This window comes from Mustela erminea, chromosome 14 (genome assembly GCF_009829155.1).
Source record: "Mustela erminea isolate mMusErm1 chromosome 14, mMusErm1.Pri, whole genome shotgun sequence".
In the NCBI taxonomy this organism is placed as follows: Eukaryota; Metazoa; Chordata; class Mammalia; order Carnivora; family Mustelidae; genus Mustela; species Mustela erminea.
This window is the reverse complement of record NC_045627.1, coordinates 8,105,958-8,128,094: the sequence shown is the minus strand read 5'-3', so window position 1 is coordinate 8,128,094 and position 22,137 is coordinate 8,105,958. Positions and strand designations below refer to the sequence as shown.

The window sequence follows — 22,137 nt, the reverse complement described above, 5'->3', positions numbered from 1 at the left end:
TGGCTCAGGTTATGATGTCAGGGTTATGGGACTGAGCCCCGTGTCAGGCTATGGAAGGCATGTGGAGCCTGCTGAAGGGTCATTCTCATCCCCTGCAACACCCACTCCCCTGCAAAAAAAAAAAAAAAAACAGGAGAGAGTGAGTGAGAAAGAGAGAGAGAAAGAACGTGTGCGGAAGTCCACTCAGACATCTATTTGTAAAGATGCCCGGGATTCTTGGCTCTAGATGAATGGCCCAATAAAGCAAGTGTGGGCAGAAAGTCGATCATCAAGAGAATGTCTATTTATAAGATCAGGCTGCAATAACTCAGGACTCTGCTAAAAGAGGCAACCTGGAGTTCAGAAGTCTTACGTGGGGCAGGGACTTGCAGAACCTTCTCCACATGTGCCACTAAGTCATCTTCCACAAGCAGCCAACTCTAGACATTCTGGTTAAGGGTACATCTCCACGTTAATCGACAAGAAGAGGCTCTCTTTGCCTCCGGAAGAAAGACAGAAGCCGGCAAGAAAGACACCCAAGTCAAGGCCTGAACCTCAACCCAGGTGGGAGGTTCAGAACCAAGACAACTTACCACTGCGATGCACGCGCACCAGGGAGACGACAGCGGTCACACTCCTGGACGTGCTGCACTTCCATCTGCACTGAAGAGACAGAGGCCAGACGCTCTGGATGCTGCCCAGCAGGCCACGTCCCCTGAGCCTCGAAGCGCCACCTGTAAAAACAAGGAGAGCATTCAGTCGAGGTCTCAGGACCCGCACGTGGGGAGACACAGAGTCACCCATGATGGAAGCAGGCCCCTCCGTCCCAGCAGGGAGTGCAGGTTCAAGGAGGCCAAAACCACATGGCCCCGCCATCTGTCAAAGTCTTAGCATTGCTGCTGGAAGGCCTTCCCCTAAAGCATGCTTGGCGAATTGGCTGCCAGGAGTTCCATGAGGCTGAAAAGGGCGTCTGGTCTTTCCTTGCTGAGACATGCCTCTCATGGGCCCTGGTACTCAACAAGAAAAAAAAAAAAAAAACCCAACAACAACTGACTACCTTCCCCTTCCACAACACCCTTCCACTTCAGGGTCGTGGCTATGGCAGAGTTCACACTGAGTGCATTTTTTCCCTTTGGTTATATTATAGTCTCTCTTACTACTAAAACCTGCAATGGACCCCCATTTTTTTTTAAAAACATTCAAATTTTGCAGCATGGCCTAGAACTTCAAGATCAAGTTTATGCTGGTGTCTCCAACTTTATTTCATGCCATTGCTCACTGTGCTTGTCGTGACAGAAACACACTAGCCATCTTGCTGTTGACTGAATGAGTCCAGGGTGCTCCTGACCAGGACGTTCCTGCCTCTCTCAGCAATGCTCTTCTACATATCTTTGCTGTCAAGACTTCTCATGTAATTTAGGTCCTTTCCAGATACAATCTTGAAGAGAGTACCCCTGGCCACTTGGCTGAAACAGTCTACTTATCCCCAATACCCTCTATCACTATCATCTCATCTTCTGGTCTTTAAAACCCTTCACAGCATTTAGCATGACCTGAAATTATAGGATTAATTTATTTGCATCCTTTCTTCCTCTGTGGTCCTTATCTCTACACCTCCCCGCTGAAAGTAAGCCCAGCTTACATTCTTGACTTTCTTGTTCATTGATGTATATCCTGAGCTTTTAGAAGGGCATTAGTTAAATGCTGGTTAAAAGTAAAAAATTTCCCAGGGGTGCCTGGGTGGCTCAGTGGGTTAAAGCCTCTGCCTTTGGCTCAGGTCATGATCCCAGGGTCCTGGGATCGAACCCACATCGGGCTCTCTGCTCAGCAGGGAGCCTGTTTCCTCCTCTCTGCCTGCCTCTCTGCCTACTTGTGATCTCTATCTGTCAAATAAATAAAATCTTAAAAAAAGTATAAACTTCCCAGATGCCTATTTTAGCAAGGCTCTGTGTATTTATATCTTGCCTCATCTGATGCTCACAAATACTGTGACAAAGGTCTTATTATCCAAATTTACAATGAGGAAACAAAGGCTCATAGAGATTAAGTGACTCGTCTAAGCCAGTAAGTGGCTTAGCTAGGATTTGTGGGCTAGCAGTAGTAACATTAAAGTAGGCTTCAGAATAAAAAAGTTCTACCAGAAATAGAAACATCATCATAAAGGGGTCAAGGGCTCAAGAGGACATAAAGATCCGAGTATTTATACACTTAATTATTCTTAAAATTGATAACGCAAAAACCAATAGAACTGAAAGGAGACGTAAACACAAAATTAGAGCTACAGAGTTCAACATTGCTTCTCACTGTGTAACTGACAAAGCTCTTGGGAATTTTATCCCCAAACCCATTTTCCCGTTAGCCCTGTGATTTTCAGTACACTATTTTATAAGGAGCAGTGATTCTTTTTTAGGAAAACACACATCATGTTATAAAAGAAGTCACTGTATTTGTATACCTTCTCTCCTCTCCATTTGTTTTTAGCCTCCTCTTATCTATATAGATACATACCCTTTCTGTGTTGCCTAGATTTGCAACCGTACAGTCTGTCACCTAGCTCCCACATTTGTTTTAAAGTCAGTTCTTTGTGGGGGGGGCCGGGGTCAGGGTGGCACAGTCGGCTGACTGTCTGACTCTTGGATTCAGCTCTGGTCGTGATTTCGGGGTTGGGGGTAGAGTCCCTCGTCGGGATCCATGATCAACACAGAGTCTGCTTGTTTCTCTCTCTGTCTCCCTACCATGTTCACTCTCTCTCTTTCTCAAACAGGTAAGGCTCTAAGGGAAAAAAAAAACTAAAAAACAAAATAAAATTAGTTCTTCAGTTAAAGTCAGAGTCTACTACCAGCCTTTTTAACATGCTTCTTTATGTCACTCCTGGGTTACCTGATACTCATTCTCTAACAGAGGGTTCTAGGAACAAAGATCCTAGAGTTCTTGTCCCTTCAGAAAAGACTTGCTGTCTTTGTTGAAGAGTATCTTCTTAACTGGGTGTAATACTCTCAATGTGACACCTTGAGGATTTTGTAGAAACTGCTCTTGCTGACTCTGAGCTACAGATTTTACTATGGAAAAGTCTGAGGCTGTCTGGACTTTCTCTTATATTGGCCGGTTGTCAAAATAACTGTTTTTGAAATCTAGTCCCTTTATCAGAATATATTCTAATGTTGCTAAGGACTGGCTCTTTTACACAGATTCAATCACAAATCTCTCCCCCCACAAAAAGTATTCTTGAAATATTTTAAACATTTGTTCTATTTCTTTTCCTTTCTATTTTGGGGAAGGAATTCTATGTATGGTATGTATGTGAACTCTCTTTTTAATGTAATCTCCTAATTTTATTTCATTTTCTTCTTGCTTACATCTGTCCTTTCTTTCTGAACAAATTTTTTAAAAAGATTTTATTTATTCGAGAGACAGAGGCACAGCGAGAGAGGGAACACAAGCAGGGGGAGTGGGATGGGAGAAGCAGGCCTCCTGCCAAGCAGGGAGCCCAATGAGGGGCTCGATCCCAGGACCCTGGTATCATGACCTGAGCCGAAGGCAGACACTTAATGACTGCGGCACCCGGGCGGGCCCTGAACAGATTTTTGCCAGTATGTATTCATCCTTGGGGTTCTTCCAATTTGCTTTCTTTACTGTAATTATATTTTCTGTTCTCCTTTCTCAGTTTGACACCTTGCCATGTGTTTGCTATTCCCTTATTAATATCCTTCCTAAATACCTGTATCACAGAGATAATTAATTCAATTAGTACACCCTTTGGAAACTCATGATTTAATATTTGGTCACATAATTTACCTACTTTATGACTACTTTGATCAGATGACAATTCTATCACCAACTAGCTTTCTTTCCAATACTTTTCACCCCTTTTTTCTTATAATCGTTTTGCATGCATTTGTGCTGGTTCCTTTTCCATTACTTGGGCTAAAAGGATGAGAGCTTTTCAAGGAAGACCACACTGCAAAAGGTTTACTTGAGAGACGGAACAGAGTCATCCCTTAGGCTAGAGGGGTAATTCATTATGAACAAGTGTTCAGCACATGTGTTGGTCTCAGTTTACAGATCAACCAGGATGTGCCTTCCTTCCTCGTTGGAGTAGCCTCCACAACAGCTTGCTCTCTTGCTCATCACAGAGCCAGCTCACTGGGGCTGGCATTGCTGCAGCTCCAAACTGAGGAAAACCAAGTGTTGGGCTCATTTCACAGAAACAAGCCCAGAGGCTGAACTGGGCCCATGGAGGCTCTGACTTCCCCAGCATCTGCCTAGGCCAACTGTCTGATGCAATCCAGGAAAGAAAGGTAGTTAAAACTCTACAGAGCAGTTTCATCTGAGAGAGAGGAACAAGACAAAAGATAACATCCTTTCCCCTTCCACCTTTCTGACCAGCTGCTCTGGCACACAGTGGTTCACACTGAGACTCGGAACATATCCTGCTGGTCTGAGCAATCAGATGTGCCAATTACAAAGCTACAGTCAACGAGGTAATCACCCCCCTGAGCCTTCCCCTCCTCCTAACCAGCCTTACCGTCCCCCATCCTTCCCTCACTTTTGTAGAAGGTCTGCAAATCCCGATCAACCGTTGTCAATTAAGTTTTTGCATCAAATTCTATGTCAGAGGAGTACCCGCTAAGATGGCATGTAAGATTATTTCTGCACATTTAGTGTCTATGAGGTGGTTTTCCCTCATGTACAGTCTCTCTGGCACCATCATGGAAACAGAGGGCTACTGAAAAGTGTGGTTTGTGCTTCTACACTTCAGTACGTCTCCTTTGCAGAACGAAACTGTCTCCAAGGGAGCTCAGCTATCTAGTTCATGGCACCGTTGTTCATGGAAGTTTTAGGTGTGGATGTGCTCTGTTCATGAAAAGCGTACTGCCAGACCCCGTGCGCATCAGAAATGCTTTTGTTTTCTACCCACCTGCTAATACACACACGTTCCTTGATCCATCATCAGCTCTGCTGCAGGTACACTTGCACTGATTTGGGATTTCAGATATCCACTAGTGTCATAGAATGAAGCTTGTCTTGTTCACTTCCCTTAGTGCTTCTGGATGATTTGCAGACAAAGGCAGAAAACGCTGACTTTATACATTTTTCTTCAAGAAGTTCATTTTGTCTATGAAAACCATCTTAACTCAGCTACAGGACACCATATTCTCTGTTTCCATCTTCTCTCCAGACTGTTCCTTCTCTCCTCTTCCCTGAGTCCTCTCATTTTCATGACTTCTAAACATTAGTGTCCCAGGGGACAGCTCTCAGACCTCTCAAATTTGTTCCTTCTTACTTTTGTGGAGAGGTGGTTACTTGATCCCTTAGCTTCAAATACTAATTCTAAAAACTTTAAATACTACCATAAGTTGATAATTTCCAAGTAAGTATCTCCAACCTGGGGTCTTCCCTATATCACCTCTGCTCATACAACCAAATGCTTATTCCCATGTAAACATGTGCATTTTATAATCATTTCATTCAAGTTGATATCATCCAAATGCCTTCCTGAATGCCTTCCTTTTCTCAAGTATTACATTTCATTATTTCAATTTATAACTTCCTTGCTATTTTGTTGACATACTATGTATATAGTATGTGTATGTGTGTACGTATTATGTATATTATGACATATTATGTGTATAGTATGTGTATGTGTGTTTATTTCTTTTCTTTCCCTATCAGAATGTAAGCTCCATGAGGTCAGGAACAAATTCAGTTTGATCATGTGTTTCAGCACCTAAAACTTGAGTGAAGCACAGCAGGTACTCAGTATTTGTTAAATGTGAAAACGAACATATAAGCAAGTACCTGAGAATAAAAACAATTCATACCATGTCACCTCGTGTCCATCTGTTTAACACATACTAACTCACCTGGGTAGCTCTGACTTGGGGACTCTTCCTCTAGCATCCATGGCTGCTCTCCTTGCTCCAACTTCAGGATCACTTCTGGCTTAGGGATGCAACTCGCTGTAATTGGGAAATGACATGGGAATTCAGCGAGGCTCATGGGCTTCAGGGCCCTTGAAGAAGACAGAAGACGAAGCTTCAGGGGCCAATTACAACACTTCATTCTTTACAGTGATTCAACAATCCTTCTGCTTAATACTTGATATCTCAAACCTAAATATCATTAAACTCAACAAAGCTTCTACAGGTGTCAAACCAAGAATGAAAGTGCATACTAGGAGTCTACATGGGAAACAATCCTTACCCACTGAGACAAGGTGGCTATAGTTCTCCAGCATCACCTCCCTGTACAGGGTCCTCTGAGCAGGGTCCAGATGCTGCCACTCCTCCTGGGTAAAGCCCACAGTCACATCCGCAAATGATAAGGATCCCTGAAACAGCACATTTGTGTTCAAATTTAAGTAATCACAATGGGAAGACATGGAAAAGCTGTTGAAGAACTGTTACGGAGTTCACTATTCACAATCAGAAGATGTGTTCTGGCGTGCCTACCTGTGTACTTGGTGGGAGGAGAAAGCATGGCAGACATTCCTCACCAGTGTGAAAAGTTACTGGCATCCCATCATGTGCCTACATGCCATAAAGAACTCTCCTACCTTGAGAATCTGAAAACCAATAAAACCATATCACTGTTCTCAAGGAGCATATAATCTGACAGACACAAGCATGATGCATCCAACTACCATGTAGCATGAAATCCTACTACAGTAAAACAGGTGCAAAGTAGAGTGAGATTACAGAGGGGAGAAAAGTTCTATTCCTGCTATTAGGGCAGGTTTCACTGATAACATAGTATCATTCATAAGCCTGGGCCAAGAGCATAACCATGCACACTTCTAAAATATGGAGTTAAGGGGCACCAGTTGGTTAAGTGTTTGCCTTTGGCTCCGGTCATGATTTCAGGGTCCTGGGATCGAGCCCCATGTCAGGCTCCCTGCTCAATGGGGAGTCTGCTTCTCCCTCTCCCCCTGTGTGTATGTGTTCTCTCTCTCTGTCAAAGGAATAAAAATCTTTTTAAAATGTAGTTAAAGGAGTCAGTGAACACACAGGAAAGGACTGCTGGGACTATGTTCACATAAAGAGCTACAGTCGTCTTCAGGGAAAATGCTATTTAATAATTCTGAACATAACTCCTGTAGGACGGGGTGTCCAAAATGTTTGGTTACTGTTCCATGTAGAAAACCTTTTTCTTTCTTTCTTCTTTTTTTTTAAGGAAACCCTTTTTTATAAACAGTAAACTTACAATGTCAATTTATATATTAAATTCCATTATTGTTATTTTTCCTAAGTCGCTTTTATTTTTTCAGATGAATATATTTGGCATGTAACATTGTATAACTCTGATAGGCTTATATACTGTAACGATTGCCAATGTAGCTGTATTTATCGTATTACATAATTACAGCACATTAGTGTGTATATCCATTTCACTGTATACTAGATTTCTTCATTCTTCTTTTTATGGATTACAATAAATCTAGGGAGATACCCAAGTATTTTCTTGCCATAACTGAACTGTCTTATACAGTTCATAGGTTTTATACCACCCATTTATAAAATGACCACTGTGGAAAATATAGCAAGAAGAAACAGAGACATATCATTCCCAGGTTATCAAAACAAACAGCTAATCAATGTTCATGTCATACACTAAAAATTGGTTACTAGGAAAAACGAGACTATCTTCCAGAAATGTATAAGGTATTATTGAGAAAACAAAAAACAAAGAATACCTAAGTAAATGAATACACTATATTCATGGCTTGGACAACTTAATATTACAAAAATATCTCATTTCTCCACAAATTGGCCTATAGATTCAAGACAGTCAGAATTAAAATCTTAGCAGATATTTTTGTGGAAACTGATAACTTTACTCTCAGACTTACAGAGAAACTTGAATGGCCAAGAATAACCAAAACTACCTTGGAAAACAGAATGGATAAACTCACACTAATTATATAGGCAGAATCTAAGATGACGACCTCCAATGGATCCAACAACGTGACATAAACTCCTCTTAAATGGAAGAGACTTAAGTCCCTGTGATTGTGATACATTCTACGGCAAAACAGATTTTGCAAGTATAAATGAGATCCTTTAATCAGTTGACTTTGGTCTAAAAGGAAGATTTACTTGGGTGGGCCTGACCTAATCATGTGAGTCTTTTATTAATTTATCTTAAATATTTTATTTATTTATTTGAGAGAGAGAGAGAGAGAAAGAGAGCACATGAGCACACGAGCAGGGTGAGGGGCAGAGGGAGAAGCAGGCTCCCTGTCGTGCAAGGAGCCCAACATGGGACTTCATCTCAGGACCCCGGGATTATGACCTGAGCCAAAGACAGAAACTTAACCAACTGAGCCACCCAGGCGTCCCACATGTGAGTCTTTTAAGGAACGTAAGATATCAGAGACCCTTCTTCTGACCTCAAAGAAGAAACAAGCTACTGTGAATCCTACGGCTGTCCAGAAATAAATTCTGCCACATATGTACAGATGGGAACCCAACCAAGCCTTAGATAAGGAGTCCCAAGCAACACCTTGATTGCAGCATTAATGCCTAAGAAACTTAGTTAACCTACTCCTAACTCATTCTCGTCTATACATATGAGCCATATGAGCAGGGAGCCTGATGCTAGGATTGATCCCGGACTCCAAGAGCAGGACCTGAGCCGATGGCCAATACTTAACCCACTGAGCCACCCAAGAACTCCTGGAGAGACTTTGTGAAACAATCTCGTATAAATAGGAGTTTTCCAGAGTAGCAGATAGGAAAATGAACATTTCAGTCTCCTAGGTGCCCTCAGGAGTATCCTTTTTGTAATGTCCAAAAATGCAGGTAGTTAACGTACAGCGCAGTATTGCATTCTGCAGTACAACTCAGAGACTCATCACTTCTCTCCACCACTCAGAGCTGACCACAACAAGTGCCTTAATTGCCCATCATCCATCGACCCCTCCCCCACCCCCTTCCCTCCATGACACCCTCAGAATTCTGTCATGAGCCATCGCCACGGTGACCTGATGACACGCATCCAACGTTCCATTTCAACTGTCACTCTGTGAGCCGAGCCCCTGGCGGTTGGGTGAACAGGACTAACAGTCCCCACGATGGGGAACCTTAATTGCTGTTGTATAGGTATGTGCCTATTGATTTTCTCAATTCTCTTCTCTGGAGCTGGCTGCCTCCCTTTCACAGAGATCGGCTTCTTCTCTTTGGCTTTTCCTCTCCACCCTTTGATTCCCCCTCCCGGTTGGATGCCTGTGTTTGTTCGTTTGTCTGGGTGAATTCACTGGGATTTCGTGGGGAAGCTGCCTTCCTTAAAGCGCTTCGATGTTCAGAAAACCATACTCTTTCTGAATGCCCATTTCGGACACAGTCCTAAAGGGACAACACACAGGTCACACGCCACACTGCTGTCCCTGGATCAGGAGAATCTTGGTGCGACCCAGGCACCACATTTGAGGGGAACGAATTGCCGGTCTCCTCTTCCCAATGGACATGACAAAATCGGAGAGGAAAGGTCAGCAGTCGAAATGCAGCTGTTTTTAGAAGGAGAGACACTGGAGGATAGTGGGGTGGTCTCATGGGTTGATGTGCAGGGTTTCCCGGGCCATCTGCTTGATGCCTGGGAGTGCACGGGAACGGGCTGTGCCACCGGGTGGGTGGACAGAACACACGGCAGCTGCACAGTGGACTGTCTGCTGCTCTCAAAGGTACTGCTGGGCTGGGTTCTCCAGGCCCGGCCTAGGGAGGGAGACAGGAGACTGCTAAACCTAAGTCTCCAGAGGGGATCAAGAGACCTGAGAGTAGACAGGGGATGCTGGCGAAGAATGAGAGAGCAGGGAGGGACTCACGCCAGCCAGGGTAGCCTCACTTCCATCCAGCCTCCTCAGAGCAGTCCGCACGGCAAGAGCGGGCCACTCAGCATCATCCGTCTCCTTCCTGAAACCAACCACTCCCAGCACACATGGCCAGCTACATGGCCAGCCCACATGGCCACCTCCATGTCCGTTTGTACCATCGACTGCTCCTCGGGACTGGCGAGCTCAAGGCAAGCGAGTTCTCGGCCAGGTCCTATGTGACCATTGGGAGTTTGAATCAGCTTGGGAGCCAAGCAGAACCCCAGGAGCCTGGGCTTCAACTGGCCTTCAGGACGGCCTTGGGCGACTGGGCTGACCTTGCAGAGAGGTGAGGGAACGTGGCTCATGCTACCCGTTCCTGGTCCTTCACTAGGGCCCCACTGGGCAGAAACCACCACTTAGTTGATGTCAGGGCACCAAACACAGAGGTGAGTGAGGACTGAGGCTGGTCTCGTGGCCCTCGCTCTCCCCTACAGAAACACTGGCACAGAGGGATTTGAGACTGTGAGGGCAGCTCTTGGTTCAGGGCTTCAGGACCTTTTAGCAGGGGCCGTGGGTTGGTGTCAGGGGCTCGGGGATCTCCGGCCACAGGGAAACGACGACTTTCCTGTCCCAGATCCATCCTTCATCAGGGTGGCAACTCTGGACGGTCCCTTCGGCACCCTATATTTCAGGGCCCTCCACTGTGCTCCACTGTGGCTTCACCCACAGCCAGCTGTCTAGCTGAGTCCCTAGGCGGTCCCTTCCTCAACACCTGCCGAGCGGCTGGGAAGCATCCAGTCCTCCCCTAGGTCCCAGGCACTCCTTGGACTCAATCACTTGGGACACCGTGGTGGCACACTAACGTCTAGGCCGGAGGGCAGGGAAACAGGGCACAGAGGGTTCTGGGGAACACTCTCGGGTAGGTGTGGCTGCTCAGTGGATGTGACCGAGGCTATCACGCATGCTCACGGCGCTCTGTTGCGTGCTTTTCTGTCCTGTCTCTGCTCCATACAAGCCGTTGCCCACGGAACCTGTGGGTGTGGGAGGGGGCGGAATTCAGAGCACAGCACATGGTGACCCCTTCCTAAGTCCCACCTGGAGGGAGGAATGCCTGCTGGGCAGCTGGCGAGTAGGGGCAGGAGACGGATGGACTAGAAGGAAAGGACTTCCAATCCCCCTGTGGGCTCCTGACGACAAGGTGCCGACACTGTTCTCTATTTCTGTGCGTCTCCCAGAAATCTGTGCGGAGTGTCTCCTGGAGGATGTGGAGACGCCCCCACCCACGCCGCCCCCTCCACGACGACGCCGCCGCAAGAAGAGAGTCCGGTTCTCCCTCCACAATGAGGTCTTCACCTTTGAGGACCCCGAGGAAGGTACCTTGGGGACTGACTCATTACGTTGATTGGAGATGCATTCTGTCGTTCAGTAGCACAGACATAACCGAAGCTTTTAAAACTGCTGAGACACATTGTCCTCTGATTTCACTGGTAGCCATTTCCCTCTATGCCGTCCGTCCGTCCCCTTTTAAGTCCACAAGTCACGATGAGATCCTCATTCAAACTGGATCCAAGGGGCGCAGGAAATAAGTGTCTACTAGCTGAAGGGATGGATCTTAGGTCTTTCTGGAACACACAGGTCCCTATGGGTCTCCCCAGGAAACATGGTTCTTAGATGTGTAGGAAGGAAGAGACTATGTTTTCCACCAGGAACGCTGAACAGAAAAATGGAACAGAATACGACAGGAGGTTTCACGATGTCCCCCCTTCACTTCCGCCCATTAGCCACATCTTACATGGGTGTGCTACGTATCTTCAAAGGAACAGAACGACCTCACCACATTTGGGGAACTCAAGTACCCAGTACATTCCACGTGGTTACCGTTCTACAAATGGGGCCAATGCATTCGGTGACGTCTTCTCATTCTGGAAACAGACAGAAATCTGCGCACTAATGTCTCACACAGCTGGGTTCCCAATAGCCCCAGAGAGGCACTGCCCCCAAATCCATCACGGGAGGAAAGAACACATTCAGTGGCATCCATACACATCATAGAGTGCAATTCAGGCGTAAGAAGAAACTAAGGTTTCCAATATTTTACGAAACAGATGGAACCTGGAAACTTAACACGCATTTTGAAAGCAAGCACACAAGGAAAGAGGTACATTACACGATCCCAGGCTTTGAGGACACTCCAGTAGGGACATTCGTAGACCCAGAAAGTGGAAGGGACAGTGGAGGGAGGAAACGGGGAGGGCCAGTCATGTCGTCACGGGTACAGAGGTGCCATGAGATAGGATGGCAACGTTTTCCCCGTAGATGGCAGTGCGGTCTACAAAGCATCACGGATGTCAGCAGTGTCACTGAACGGACACGTACTAACAAATACAACCCGTCCCCAGTACTTAGATTCCATCACCGAAAAACCCACTACTCCAAGGCACGATAGAGGAGCGATAGGGTCACACAGCAGAGGTGCAGGGGAGACAGCTGAACAGGCCCCATGACCAGCTGAAGAAGTGGCAAGCTGGCTTGGCTTCACAGTGGGCAGGAGGGCTCAGGGGACTGCGCCCTGAAACCCAGGGTGCCTTGAGTGTTTCCCAGACAGACGCTGAGAGTTCCCACTGATGACATCCCCTCCGTTAGAAAGCCAAGGCCCCATTTCCCTTTTCCATCCTGCTCCCCTCCTCTGTGTTTCTGTGTACACCACTGTGTACTGCGTCCACCACTGTGTCCACCACTGTTGGCCCACTGGCAAGTCAGGCCTTGCTTGGTCACCCTTCACGTCCATTCCCTCTGGCCCCGCATCTACATCCAGCAGACTTAACTCCCCAAGTCATTCCTGAGTAGCGCAGCCAATGTCCTGACAGCTCCTCTCTGTTCTCCTAGACCCTGTGGAGGGCCAGTCCAAGGACCTTCCTAGGAGCTGGACAAAGGAAGGTCCCCCAACTCTCCCTGAGGTAAGCTCGCCTCTCTGATTTCTCAGAGACAGAAATGGTGCTTCCTTGATTTCTTCCATCAGTGGAGTTTGATGAACATCTGGCACTTTACCTCCCAGGGGAAGGGGGCAGCAGTCTCCCCTCGTGGAGGAATGCTGGGTCTGACCTCTTACACACAGTGGACCCAAAAAGGGTGAGGACACAGGACAGCCTCAGTTACAAACTCCATGGGATCAAACACCTTCTTCAGCAGAAAAGGTTTCTCCTTGAAAGAGAACGTTCTGTCTGTTGATCAGAATGGACTTCGGTTGAACTCAGGTGGGAGGACATGGACTCAACCACGGGACCTCATCCAATTAACTGCCTGAAGTCCTCCCCAAACCAAAGAGCTGGCCCAACAGAGGACAGGATGCTGGGATCCTCACTGTGTTTCCTTTTCCCCAATCGCAGGTAGACGCTGGGAGCAAGGACAGCTGTAAGTATTTAAGACCATCGGGCTCTGGGAGGAAATCTAGAGTACAAAGAAGCCTGCCCCCTGATTCTGGGTTCCAACAAGGAACGGGGGTTGGGGGATACTGACCAAGACTGTCCGGTGAGGCACGGTCACCATGTCGAACAGGGCCTGGAAGAACTCGTACATAGGGAAGGGGTGATCTGTGTGCACGTGGGATGAAGGCCCTGTGTGCGTGGGTGTGTGCGTGGGGGTGTGTGTGTGTGTCCCCATGCGTTATGCTTGTGAACACGATTGTGTGCCTTTCCCAGGAGATCTTTCTCACACTTCCATCACAATCACAGTGTCCCCCTTCCAAAACACTCTCATCACCCTGGCACACTTTACATACTCCTTCCCCTACTCCCCACAGCTGTACCTGGAGGACGTTTCCCTCTGATTTCCTGGGACGGGCATGGTGCGGAGATGAAGGGTCCAAACCCTTGACCTCCTACTTGGAAAGCCAAGATTGGAGCTCAGGTTCCAATCTGAAAGTTGCTCTGGCCTACCCACCTGTGTTAGTCCCTCAGCCAGGGGGTCATGATGTACCATGGGTGCTAGCTAGCAAAGGGCCATCAGCATCTGTGCATACAGCCAAATACCTAGATTCTATGATGGTCCCCGACAGGACCCAACATGACACAGTGGCTTCCATGGACACAGAAGCCAGGGCAAGCTTAGAAGCCCACGTTAAAGATTACAGGCTGGTCCCTGGAGTCAAGTGCACAGAGAAAAGCCACATCCTCGTGCTCAAGCCCACATGGCTGGAAAGCGTGTGGACCTGTGGAGGACAGAACAGGGCAACATCGGTCATAGCCGGTCTCAGTGTGTACACACGACCGACCAATGGCAGAAAAGCATCACGGAGGGAACTGACTGTACTTGATAAGATTTCCCTAAGCCTCAGGAAGGTTCAAATTCTCTAAGCACACACTCAAACACCACTGGCCAATAGGAAATCAAGGTGAAGCTTGGGTGGAAGCTTTGGACCCAACATCCCCAGAGCAAATCTCCTGCAAAGCAGGCCTACAGCCGATCAGCACACACTCCCAGACTCCTCTGCGTAAGCAACTTCCCACTGGTCAGAACACCTGGGAGGGTTCGGACAGCCACTGTCTTCAGGGGAAACACACACACACACACACACACACACACACACACACACAGGACAGCTCAAGAACAGTGGAAGGAATCTATCACACTCATCGACGCTGCCGGCTGTTTATGGAAGCTACGATGTCTGTGCTCTCCAGTGTTGCACATGGCATTTTCTGAAGACGAAGAAAGGATGAGTGAAGCAAACTACTAGGCTCCTTTCCTGAGGGTTGAATGCAGCCCAGCAAGCAAGGCTGCTTTTTATGCTGTGCAAAATCTTACACAGACATGATGCATAGAGTCGCAGCAGGTGGGGATCTTGGGCCCAGAGCTGATGTCCAAAGCAGCAGCGTGGGACACCTTAGTGGCACGTCAGTCAGGAGAGGTTATGGGACTCGGTCTTCACACAGAAGCCAGGTTAGGCTTCCCATGTCCTGGACTGGCTATTTGGCTTTGATCGGGCTCGCTTTAGCTAGAAAGACAAGAACCCTCTTCGCATTTCCTCCCTGCTCCTCTCCCGTCCCTTCCCCTCTGCACCAGGACAAGGCCCGGCAGCAGTGCGGCCCGTACCTCCTACGCGCCCGCATGCACACACTCCCCTCCTGTCCTCATCCATCCAAACTCCCCGCCTACTTCCTGAGCAGCCTCACCAGTGTCCTCACGGTGCCTCTGTATCCTCCTAGCTCTCCACGATGACCTGATGAAAGAGCTACTACCCACTTTGAGGGCCGAGGAGGAAACTCTGACTCTCCCTCAGGTAAACTCATTGTTCCTCAAGATTTTGTTTATTTGAAAGACAGAAAGACAGAGAAGGGGAGAGAGAGACAGATAGACAGACAGAGAGCGAACGAGAGCGCAAGTAGGGGGAGTAGCAGAGGGAGAGGAAGAAGCAGGCTCCCCTTTCGAGCACGGTGCCCAATGTGGGCCCCCATCCCAGGACCCTAGGATCAGGTCCTGAGCTGAAGGCAGAAGCTTCAATGTCTGAGCCGCTCGGTCACCTCGCTAAAGTCATTTTGTGCTTCTGAGGGACAGCCAGTGTTTGATTTCTCTTTCCATGAAAGTGTCTGAGCATGGACATGCCAGAGGGGAGAGACCATGTCCTTGGTGCTGAGAGCCTGCCGTGAGTTTATACCATTAAAGGACAGCAGATTGAGACGGGCACCACCATTGCTTAGGCAATGGATGGTCGTGAGCATTTTCCACCAGGTCGTTCTGTCTATGGGAAATGGCTTTGGAATGAGTTGCTGACGAAAATGGATGGGGGAATTTTGACATAACATGCCGGAGCCAAGGACAAGGGGGTCATTTTCGGGAGGTCATTTCCTCCTCCTCTGGATCATAGACTCAATGACCGCATCCCATCTAGCTTGCTTACGACACACACCATGGGCACAGAGATGTGTGCACACGGTGTGCACAGGGTGCGGGGATCCTCACTGGGTTTCCCTTTCTCCAACTGCAGGAGGCGGCGACTGGATACACCCCATATGCTTATTCCCCCATCACTCCATTTAGGGGGACAGCTCTAACTCAACAAGGTAGGGCTTTCTCTCCTCCTTTGGTCTGGAGAGCTTCCCCCCTTCTGAGTTCCTCCCGGGAACAGAGGCTGGGGCGGACTGAACAAACGGAGTGTCCTGCAGAAAACCAGGACCCTGTGCTACAGTCCCTGCAAACCAGTAGGTCATTCGGGCGGTGTGCTTGGTGCGTCGGAGGGTTGGGGCTCGCTTTCGCGTGGGTCGATGCGACGGGACCGGGCATGTCGGTGTGTGGACTGCGTGCGTTTCACCAGAAGACATCTCCCACTGAATGGACTTGAGGGCACGGGTCAAAGTTTCAAAGCCAAACCTCCTTCATCCCCGCTGCACACACCCCCCTAGGACACCACATTCCTCGCTGACCACAACTCTACCTGGAAGGTTGCTCAGGATTCCCTTTCCTCAGACAGGGACGGGGAGAAAGGAAGGGGCCCACATCTGTCCTAGCTCGGGACGTTTCTCAGACAGGGTCAAAACACAAAGGAATCAGAAGCTACTTTAGTCGACCCAAACATCACCACCAGCCTTACAACAACGCTCCCATCTTGAATGCACATTGAGGGAAGGCTCACTGGCAAATGGCAATGGCCAGGAAAGCTTCATCATTAGCTTGGGGCCCAATCCGACTTCCTGACAATCTGCTACATGGCCAGGTTAGAGAGTGCCCTTCTCTCGCCTGGCCTCCGCTCTCTCGTGAACTTGCCGGATCCTGACTGGGGGAGCTGGGTCCTGGGAAACTGGGTCCCGCGGACTCCAAGGACACACCCACATGCCACAGGAAAGGAAAGACTGGGAAGAATCAGCACTTTGCGGATGGGGACTCTGTTGGAATGGTCAGATGTCAGTACGTAGAAATCCTGGGTCTTTGGTTTTCCGGACCCTGCATGACTCAGGGACAAATAGAAACCTCTAGGGTACCTGTGCTTGCATTGAATGCAACCCTGCCACACAGTGTTCTTCTGCAGAAATACAAGCTCCTAGAAGAGGTGAGAGATAGGTGGGAGCGGCCAAGAAACGGTCTTGACAATGACCATGACACAGTCGCTGGTTGGAGGAACTTGCCTGTCAGTACGGAACGTGTCTCTTAGTGTTTACCCTTTCTGCTTGAAGAGGTCACCCTGATTCCACTCCCTCTAGCTCAAGTTCAGAGTCAATATTTCTCCCTCTGTTCCTGCTCCTTGCCCTGACCTCTCTCGATGCAGCAGCACCTTGCTCAGTCCATACCCACGCAACCCAACGTCACCATACACTCCCGGGCACGCCCACCCCAAGCAAAACTCCCTGAGCTCTTCCTGCCGAGCCCCACCAGTGGACTGACCATTCTGTGGATCTCTCCCTAGCTTGGCTGGATGGACAGGCGGGTGAACGGTCAACAAGAACAAAAGAGGAAGACACCCCGTTTTACACCAGAGTGGTACGCTGGCCTTTCTTTGGGGGAGACACAAAACTCTTCTGGCTTTTTAAATCAAAGTCACATAAAAAAAATCTCAGCATGCACAATTGAGAGGGTAGGGAGAAGTTTGAGGGAGAATCTGTTACCAAATGCTACCTAACCCCGAAGGCATTGCAGGGGGGCAAGGACAACCACAGCAGGATCACCTACCATCTGGAGGGCAGGGAGCTTTGGTACGGGTAGCAGCTATTCCTCCTTGCCACCTATTTTGTCCAGTGGGACCCGGAACATGGGACCTCTAGGAAGACTGGGCGCATCTGTGGAGGACTCATTTTGCTCTCTTTATACTTTGGGGCTCACGGGCCTCTAGCACACTTCCCCATCTGGCTTCCTCCCATCCCCCAGGGAACAAAAGAGCCATGCAAACAGGACAAAGCCTGATTTGATGTTCATACTGTTTTCTTTTCTGAAATCACAGGTGTCCCTGCTGGAAGGGGATGGCGGTAAGTATTCTGTACTCTAGAGTCACTCACTTGTTTGCAACAACCTGGAAAAGGGACAAGGTCGGGGCTTCCTCTCAGGCTCCACGATGAGCACCACCCTGATTCCAGGTCCGGCGGGACTTGAAAAGAAGGGTCGGAGTAACAGAAAGCGATTTTCTGGGGAAAGACCCGTGGCCTCATGGCCCTGTCCCCGGAAACTACTGCGCTGCTCTTAGGTGGTGCAGGTTTGGGGGCAGGCAGTAGGTGTGCCTTGGAGATGGACTATTTCACAGCTACTCCAGGCCCTGTAGCTCCAACAGGAGGCAGAGTTTCTATTCACGTCCCTGCTCCTCTCCAGGACCTTTCATCCTCCATCCAGGAAGGGCCCACTGCAGCTCAGTCCATACTGATGAGCTCCCCACCTCCACACACTTGTCCACACGTGCACGCCAAGCAAAGCTCCCCGAGCGATTCCCGAAGAGTCCCATCGGGGTCCCGACACTCTCTGTGTGTATCCACCTAGATTCCCTCGATAGTCTGTTCAATGACCTTGACGTGGACAGCACAGAAGGAGAGGTCCCATTTTTCACCAAGGTGGTAAGTTAGCCTTCCTTCAGGTGAGGTACAGCATCCCTTGTTTCTCTGATACTCGCAATCAGATCCGAACACCTCAGCACGTACAATGTCCTTGGTGGGGAGATTCTTGAGGGAGCGACTCTTAGCCAGGGACACCCCATTTCAAAGACCCTGCAGGAAACAGCAGGTTCGGTTACAGTCCACAGGGTCCTTAGCTTTTTCACGGGTGCTACTGACACCGCCGTGCCACCTAATGGACCCAGGGCATGCGACCTCTAGGTGGATTCCATATCACTGCCCATGACCCTGCCCATCACCAAGAGACCAAAAGAGCTGTGCACACAGGACGAGGCAGGACTTGATGTTCATCATGTTTTCTTTTCTGAAATCACAGGTGGCCCTGCTGGAAAGGGAGCATGGTAAGTATGCTGTCCTCTAGAGTCACTCATTGCTTTTGAGCAACCTGGACAATGGGCAAGGTGGGGCCTCCTTGCAGGCTCCATCTTGAGAGCTACCCAGAATCCAGATCCTGTTGCAACGAGACTAAGGGTCATGTTCCGGACCGAGACCCGAGGCCTCGTGACCCTGGCCCTGGAAGCTACCGTGCTGCTCTTAGGTGCTGTAGGATCGGGTGCTGGGCACGAGGTCTGTTTCCATGGGAATCCATGTGCTGTGATTCGCAGGGTTGGTGTGTGTGTGTCAGGTGGATGAATGCTGTGCTCTCGAACGTGTCTGGTCCCCTCAAAATGGCGATTAATGGTGTCCACGTTCTCAGGGATGTTTCCCATCACTGTCACGTCATGAACGTCCATTCATGGGAAAACTCTTCAACACCTACAATTGAAAGAGGTGTTCTTTCCTTGCAAATACACATCAATTCCCCCAGAAAACAAATCCCGTCGCTAACTAGGAAGGGCTAGACTGTGCCCCAAAGACACAAGTGTGTCTTTTCCAATCCCTGTTACTGAGTCAGTGTCCATGGGGCTCTCCCGCCAAGCTAGGTCTCGGGCAAGAATGGTCACAGCACCTCCCTCTTGACACTGCACTCACACACACACATCTCTGCATCAGAGGCCCCACGATGCGTCTTCCCAACCTCATCGGAAACACTGAGTGCGGGGACACACTTCCTCCCTTCTGCAGGTGGCTTCCGGGGCAGCCGCGTACAACAGCCCGTTCAGGGATGACCCGCACAAAGGGGTAGTGGCCAGGGAACAGATGGGGCCAATTCACTCCGTGTTTCTCCATGGAGATCTACCATTTCCCTGCAGATACTGTGTCTAAGAATGCAACTGGCCTTCTCCCAGGGAAATCCCACACCCACCACTGGTCCTTGCTGGGGATCTTGGAGGTGGGTCCAAAAGGTGTCCTATCCAAGGGGGAATGAGGTGGTCTTCAGGGACTGAGCATCACTGGGGGCACCTGGGCCCCCTCCATGCAGGAACGAAGGGTGCTCTGTGCATCGCAAGGTGGCCAAAGAGAACCTCAAACCTCAACAGGTGTGACAGGACAATCATCACCCATTTCGCTGGCCATCTGTCCATGCAAGAGGGCTTTGTTAGATTCAGAAGGTTTGGGCCAATAGACAACTCAAGGGAGTTCAGTGCCTGGGAATGGAAACAGAGCCAAATCAGGGTTTCAGGGTTCTTTGGCAGCCAGCAAGACTTTCTCTCATGAGAAACATGTATTGGAACAGAATCTGATTTTCCAACATCTCTTTTTCTCACTCGCATGCGCGGGATCCACGGGAGTGCCTTTCGCTGCTCTCCGAGGACACTCAACGGGCTTTTCCAGGGTAGTTGCACCAGTCTGCATTCCATGAATTGCATACAAAGTCTCTAATTTTCTGCCTCCTTCCAACATGGGTCCTGGGTTTGAATTCCTGGTTTGGGTCCTCGCCACCCTAACTGACAATGCCACAGCTCAGCATCCTTTGGATTCGCATTGCCCTCACGATGCCTTACGTTGAGCATCTTTTCGTACGATGTCTGTCTGACTGGCCGAGTCATTCGTTCCCTTTGCAGCACAGACTATTCCAGTCTTTTTCTCGATTCTTTCCTTTGGTGAAATCCCGGTCTTCTTTTGTTGGGTTGGTTTTCTTTGTTGTTCTTCCTTTTTGTCAGTGAACACACCTTTTCTGAAATAAGGATTGCCAAGGGTGTCTCCAATCTGTGGGCTGCCTTTTCACTCTCTTCACTGTTTCAGAAGAGGATGCTTTTCCTGGGCGGTCCTCTTGGGAAGCATCGTGATGCCAACATGAGCGCATTTCCTTGGGCATTTCTCTTCCGCTCCCAGGTGCCCCTGCCTATTTGTATGCCAGCACCCTCCTCTTGGCTCGGGGGAGTCATCCAAGGTATTGGAAGGTCAGCTTCTAGAGACCCACCACCGACTTCTTCATATTCAGAAACGTCGTGGCTCGCTGTGTTCCTTTATGGCTCCCTTATCTATTCTAGCAGCTCCTCTGTCCCGAGACCATCACATTGTATGCTTTAGATCAGTGCTGCACGGAATCCGCTCCCCATTTATTCTAGGAACTGGGGCTTCACCTTAATCTCTTCGGGTCCAAAGACCTCCAGCAGCGCCTGGTGGGTGTGTGTGAGCCCGGGAACGTCTTCCCTTGATCAACGTCCCTGTCAGGCCAGCCACTGATGCCCGAGAAATACGCGGGAGAGCAGGCCTTCTCTCTCGCTCCTGGTTGGTGTCTAGTGCTGAGTGATCCAGGAAAGAGTCTGTCTAGGATCCATCATACACAGTCATTTATTATCTCAGCGCAGTACACGGAAATCATCAAGGGAACGAAAATGTCCAGTTGCTCACTCCCACTAGCCACACGTCAAGAGTCCCATAACGACTGGAGTTTCTGATGGTTGCGCTGGGAGGGGACAGCGGTCATGGGCATGCAGAACTGACACTGAGGTGACTGCTGCAGCGTCCTGGTCTCATCAGAAGGCATGAAACTCCAATCCTTGTCTCCTCCAAGGGCTCCGGCTCCGCCAGCCCCGTGAACCTCTGAGAGCACTGCAGAAGGGTCAGGCAGATGCTGCACGGCCCAGAGACATCTCAACGCACCTGAGATGAAGGGGTGAGGCGGTTTCTCTCCTAACGGCATTGCTCCTCTTTCAGTTCTTACAGATCTACTGATAGAGAGCATCGAGGACTACTCCTTCAGTGAGGATGAAGTCCCTTCAGGTAGGGAATGGCACCGGGGAGGGGAACACTGGGACAGGGCTCCCGGGAACATGGGGTTGCCCCTGCCGCTCTGGAGAATGAAGAACGTGGGTCAAAAACCACCAAGGAAAGCGATGCTCTGGCACAGGCATGATTTGCTCATGTCACGGTTTCGGGATGAAAAGAACAGACGAGGTGTCCACGGGCCTTTAGGGTAGGCTGGGTTTGTCATCACCACTCGACTCCTTGCGTGGCTCCTTGAAGGATCTTTCCCATCAAAGCTGCTCGTGCCTCCCTTGGCCACTGCCACATGTCAAAGCTTGGCCTCTTTGCTCATGGCCTCTCGGGAATGGTGCACAAGAGATTCTGCATCATTCTTGGCACGGGCCCAGACCTGGTCATGCTCAGGACTTGGCGGCCCCAACCGCACTCTCCTGGGCAAGAGACACTACGCGACACTCCGTTCTGGTCTGAGCCAGGACGTGTAAGACAGGTCTAAATTCTCTCCCTCATAACCTCCACTACCAAACCATCCTGGTTCTCTCCAAGCTGCTGTACTTCAAGGGGACGCCCAGAGCTGCAGAAGGGAAAGCGTACTTCCCCTGGGTTCACTACACAGGCTCCCGTAAATCGGAGCTGCTGCCAGCCTTCACACCCCAGCCGAGTCTGACCTGG

The 22,137-nt window shown here is 49.2% G+C and overlaps 3 protein-coding genes and 1 long non-coding RNA gene across 20 annotated transcripts in view; 2 read left to right on the top strand and 2 right to left on the bottom strand.

Annotated features, from left to right (window-relative positions):
• Nucleotides 1-22,137, top strand: part of ERO1B (endoplasmic reticulum oxidoreductase 1 beta) — a 358,900-nt gene that overhangs the window by 154,914 nt on the left and 181,849 nt on the right. The gene's annotated exons all lie outside the window — the stretch shown is intronic.
• The window catches only part of LOC116573396, a 184,468-nt gene that overhangs the window by 68,129 nt on the left and 94,202 nt on the right, over nucleotides 1-22,137 (bottom strand). The window contains exons 5-6 of the mRNA XM_032313487.1: nucleotides 5,844-5,939; nucleotides 573-713 (exon numbers count right to left, since the gene is read on the bottom strand). Coding sequence (XP_032169378.1) covers nucleotides 573-713; nucleotides 5,844-5,939 — 237 coding nt within the window. The remainder of the gene's footprint in view (nucleotides 1-572; nucleotides 714-5,843; nucleotides 5,940-22,137) is intronic.
• LOC116573397 overlaps nucleotides 1-22,137 on the top strand; it is a 154,322-nt gene that overhangs the window by 69,217 nt on the left and 62,968 nt on the right. For 2 of the 10 annotated variants that reach the window (XM_032313491.1, XM_032313492.1), the window contains exons 2-6: nucleotides 11,023-11,160; nucleotides 12,674-12,744; nucleotides 13,174-13,198; nucleotides 14,992-15,065; nucleotides 15,771-16,148. The exons of 1 other annotated variant lie outside the window; for it this stretch is intronic. In XM_032313491.1, the coding sequence (XP_032169382.1) occupies nucleotides 11,023-11,160; nucleotides 12,674-12,744; nucleotides 13,174-13,198; nucleotides 14,992-15,065; nucleotides 15,771-16,124 (662 nt within the window). In that variant the 3' untranslated portion in view covers nucleotides 16,125-16,148. Of the gene's footprint in view, nucleotides 1-8,975; nucleotides 9,081-10,250; nucleotides 11,161-12,673; nucleotides 12,745-13,173; nucleotides 13,199-14,991; nucleotides 15,163-15,770; nucleotides 16,149-22,137 lie in introns of those variants that run through there. 7 more of the 10 variants (XM_032313493.1, XM_032313494.1, XM_032313490.1 and 4 more) reach the window with 6 other exon arrangements.
• LOC116573406 lies at nucleotides 6,387-8,964 on the bottom strand. The gene is made up of 2 exons (XR_004278778.1): nucleotides 8,794-8,964; nucleotides 6,387-6,544 (listed from the first exon to the last, which is right to left on the bottom strand). It is a non-coding gene; the product is annotated as an uncharacterized LOC116573406 (long non-coding RNA).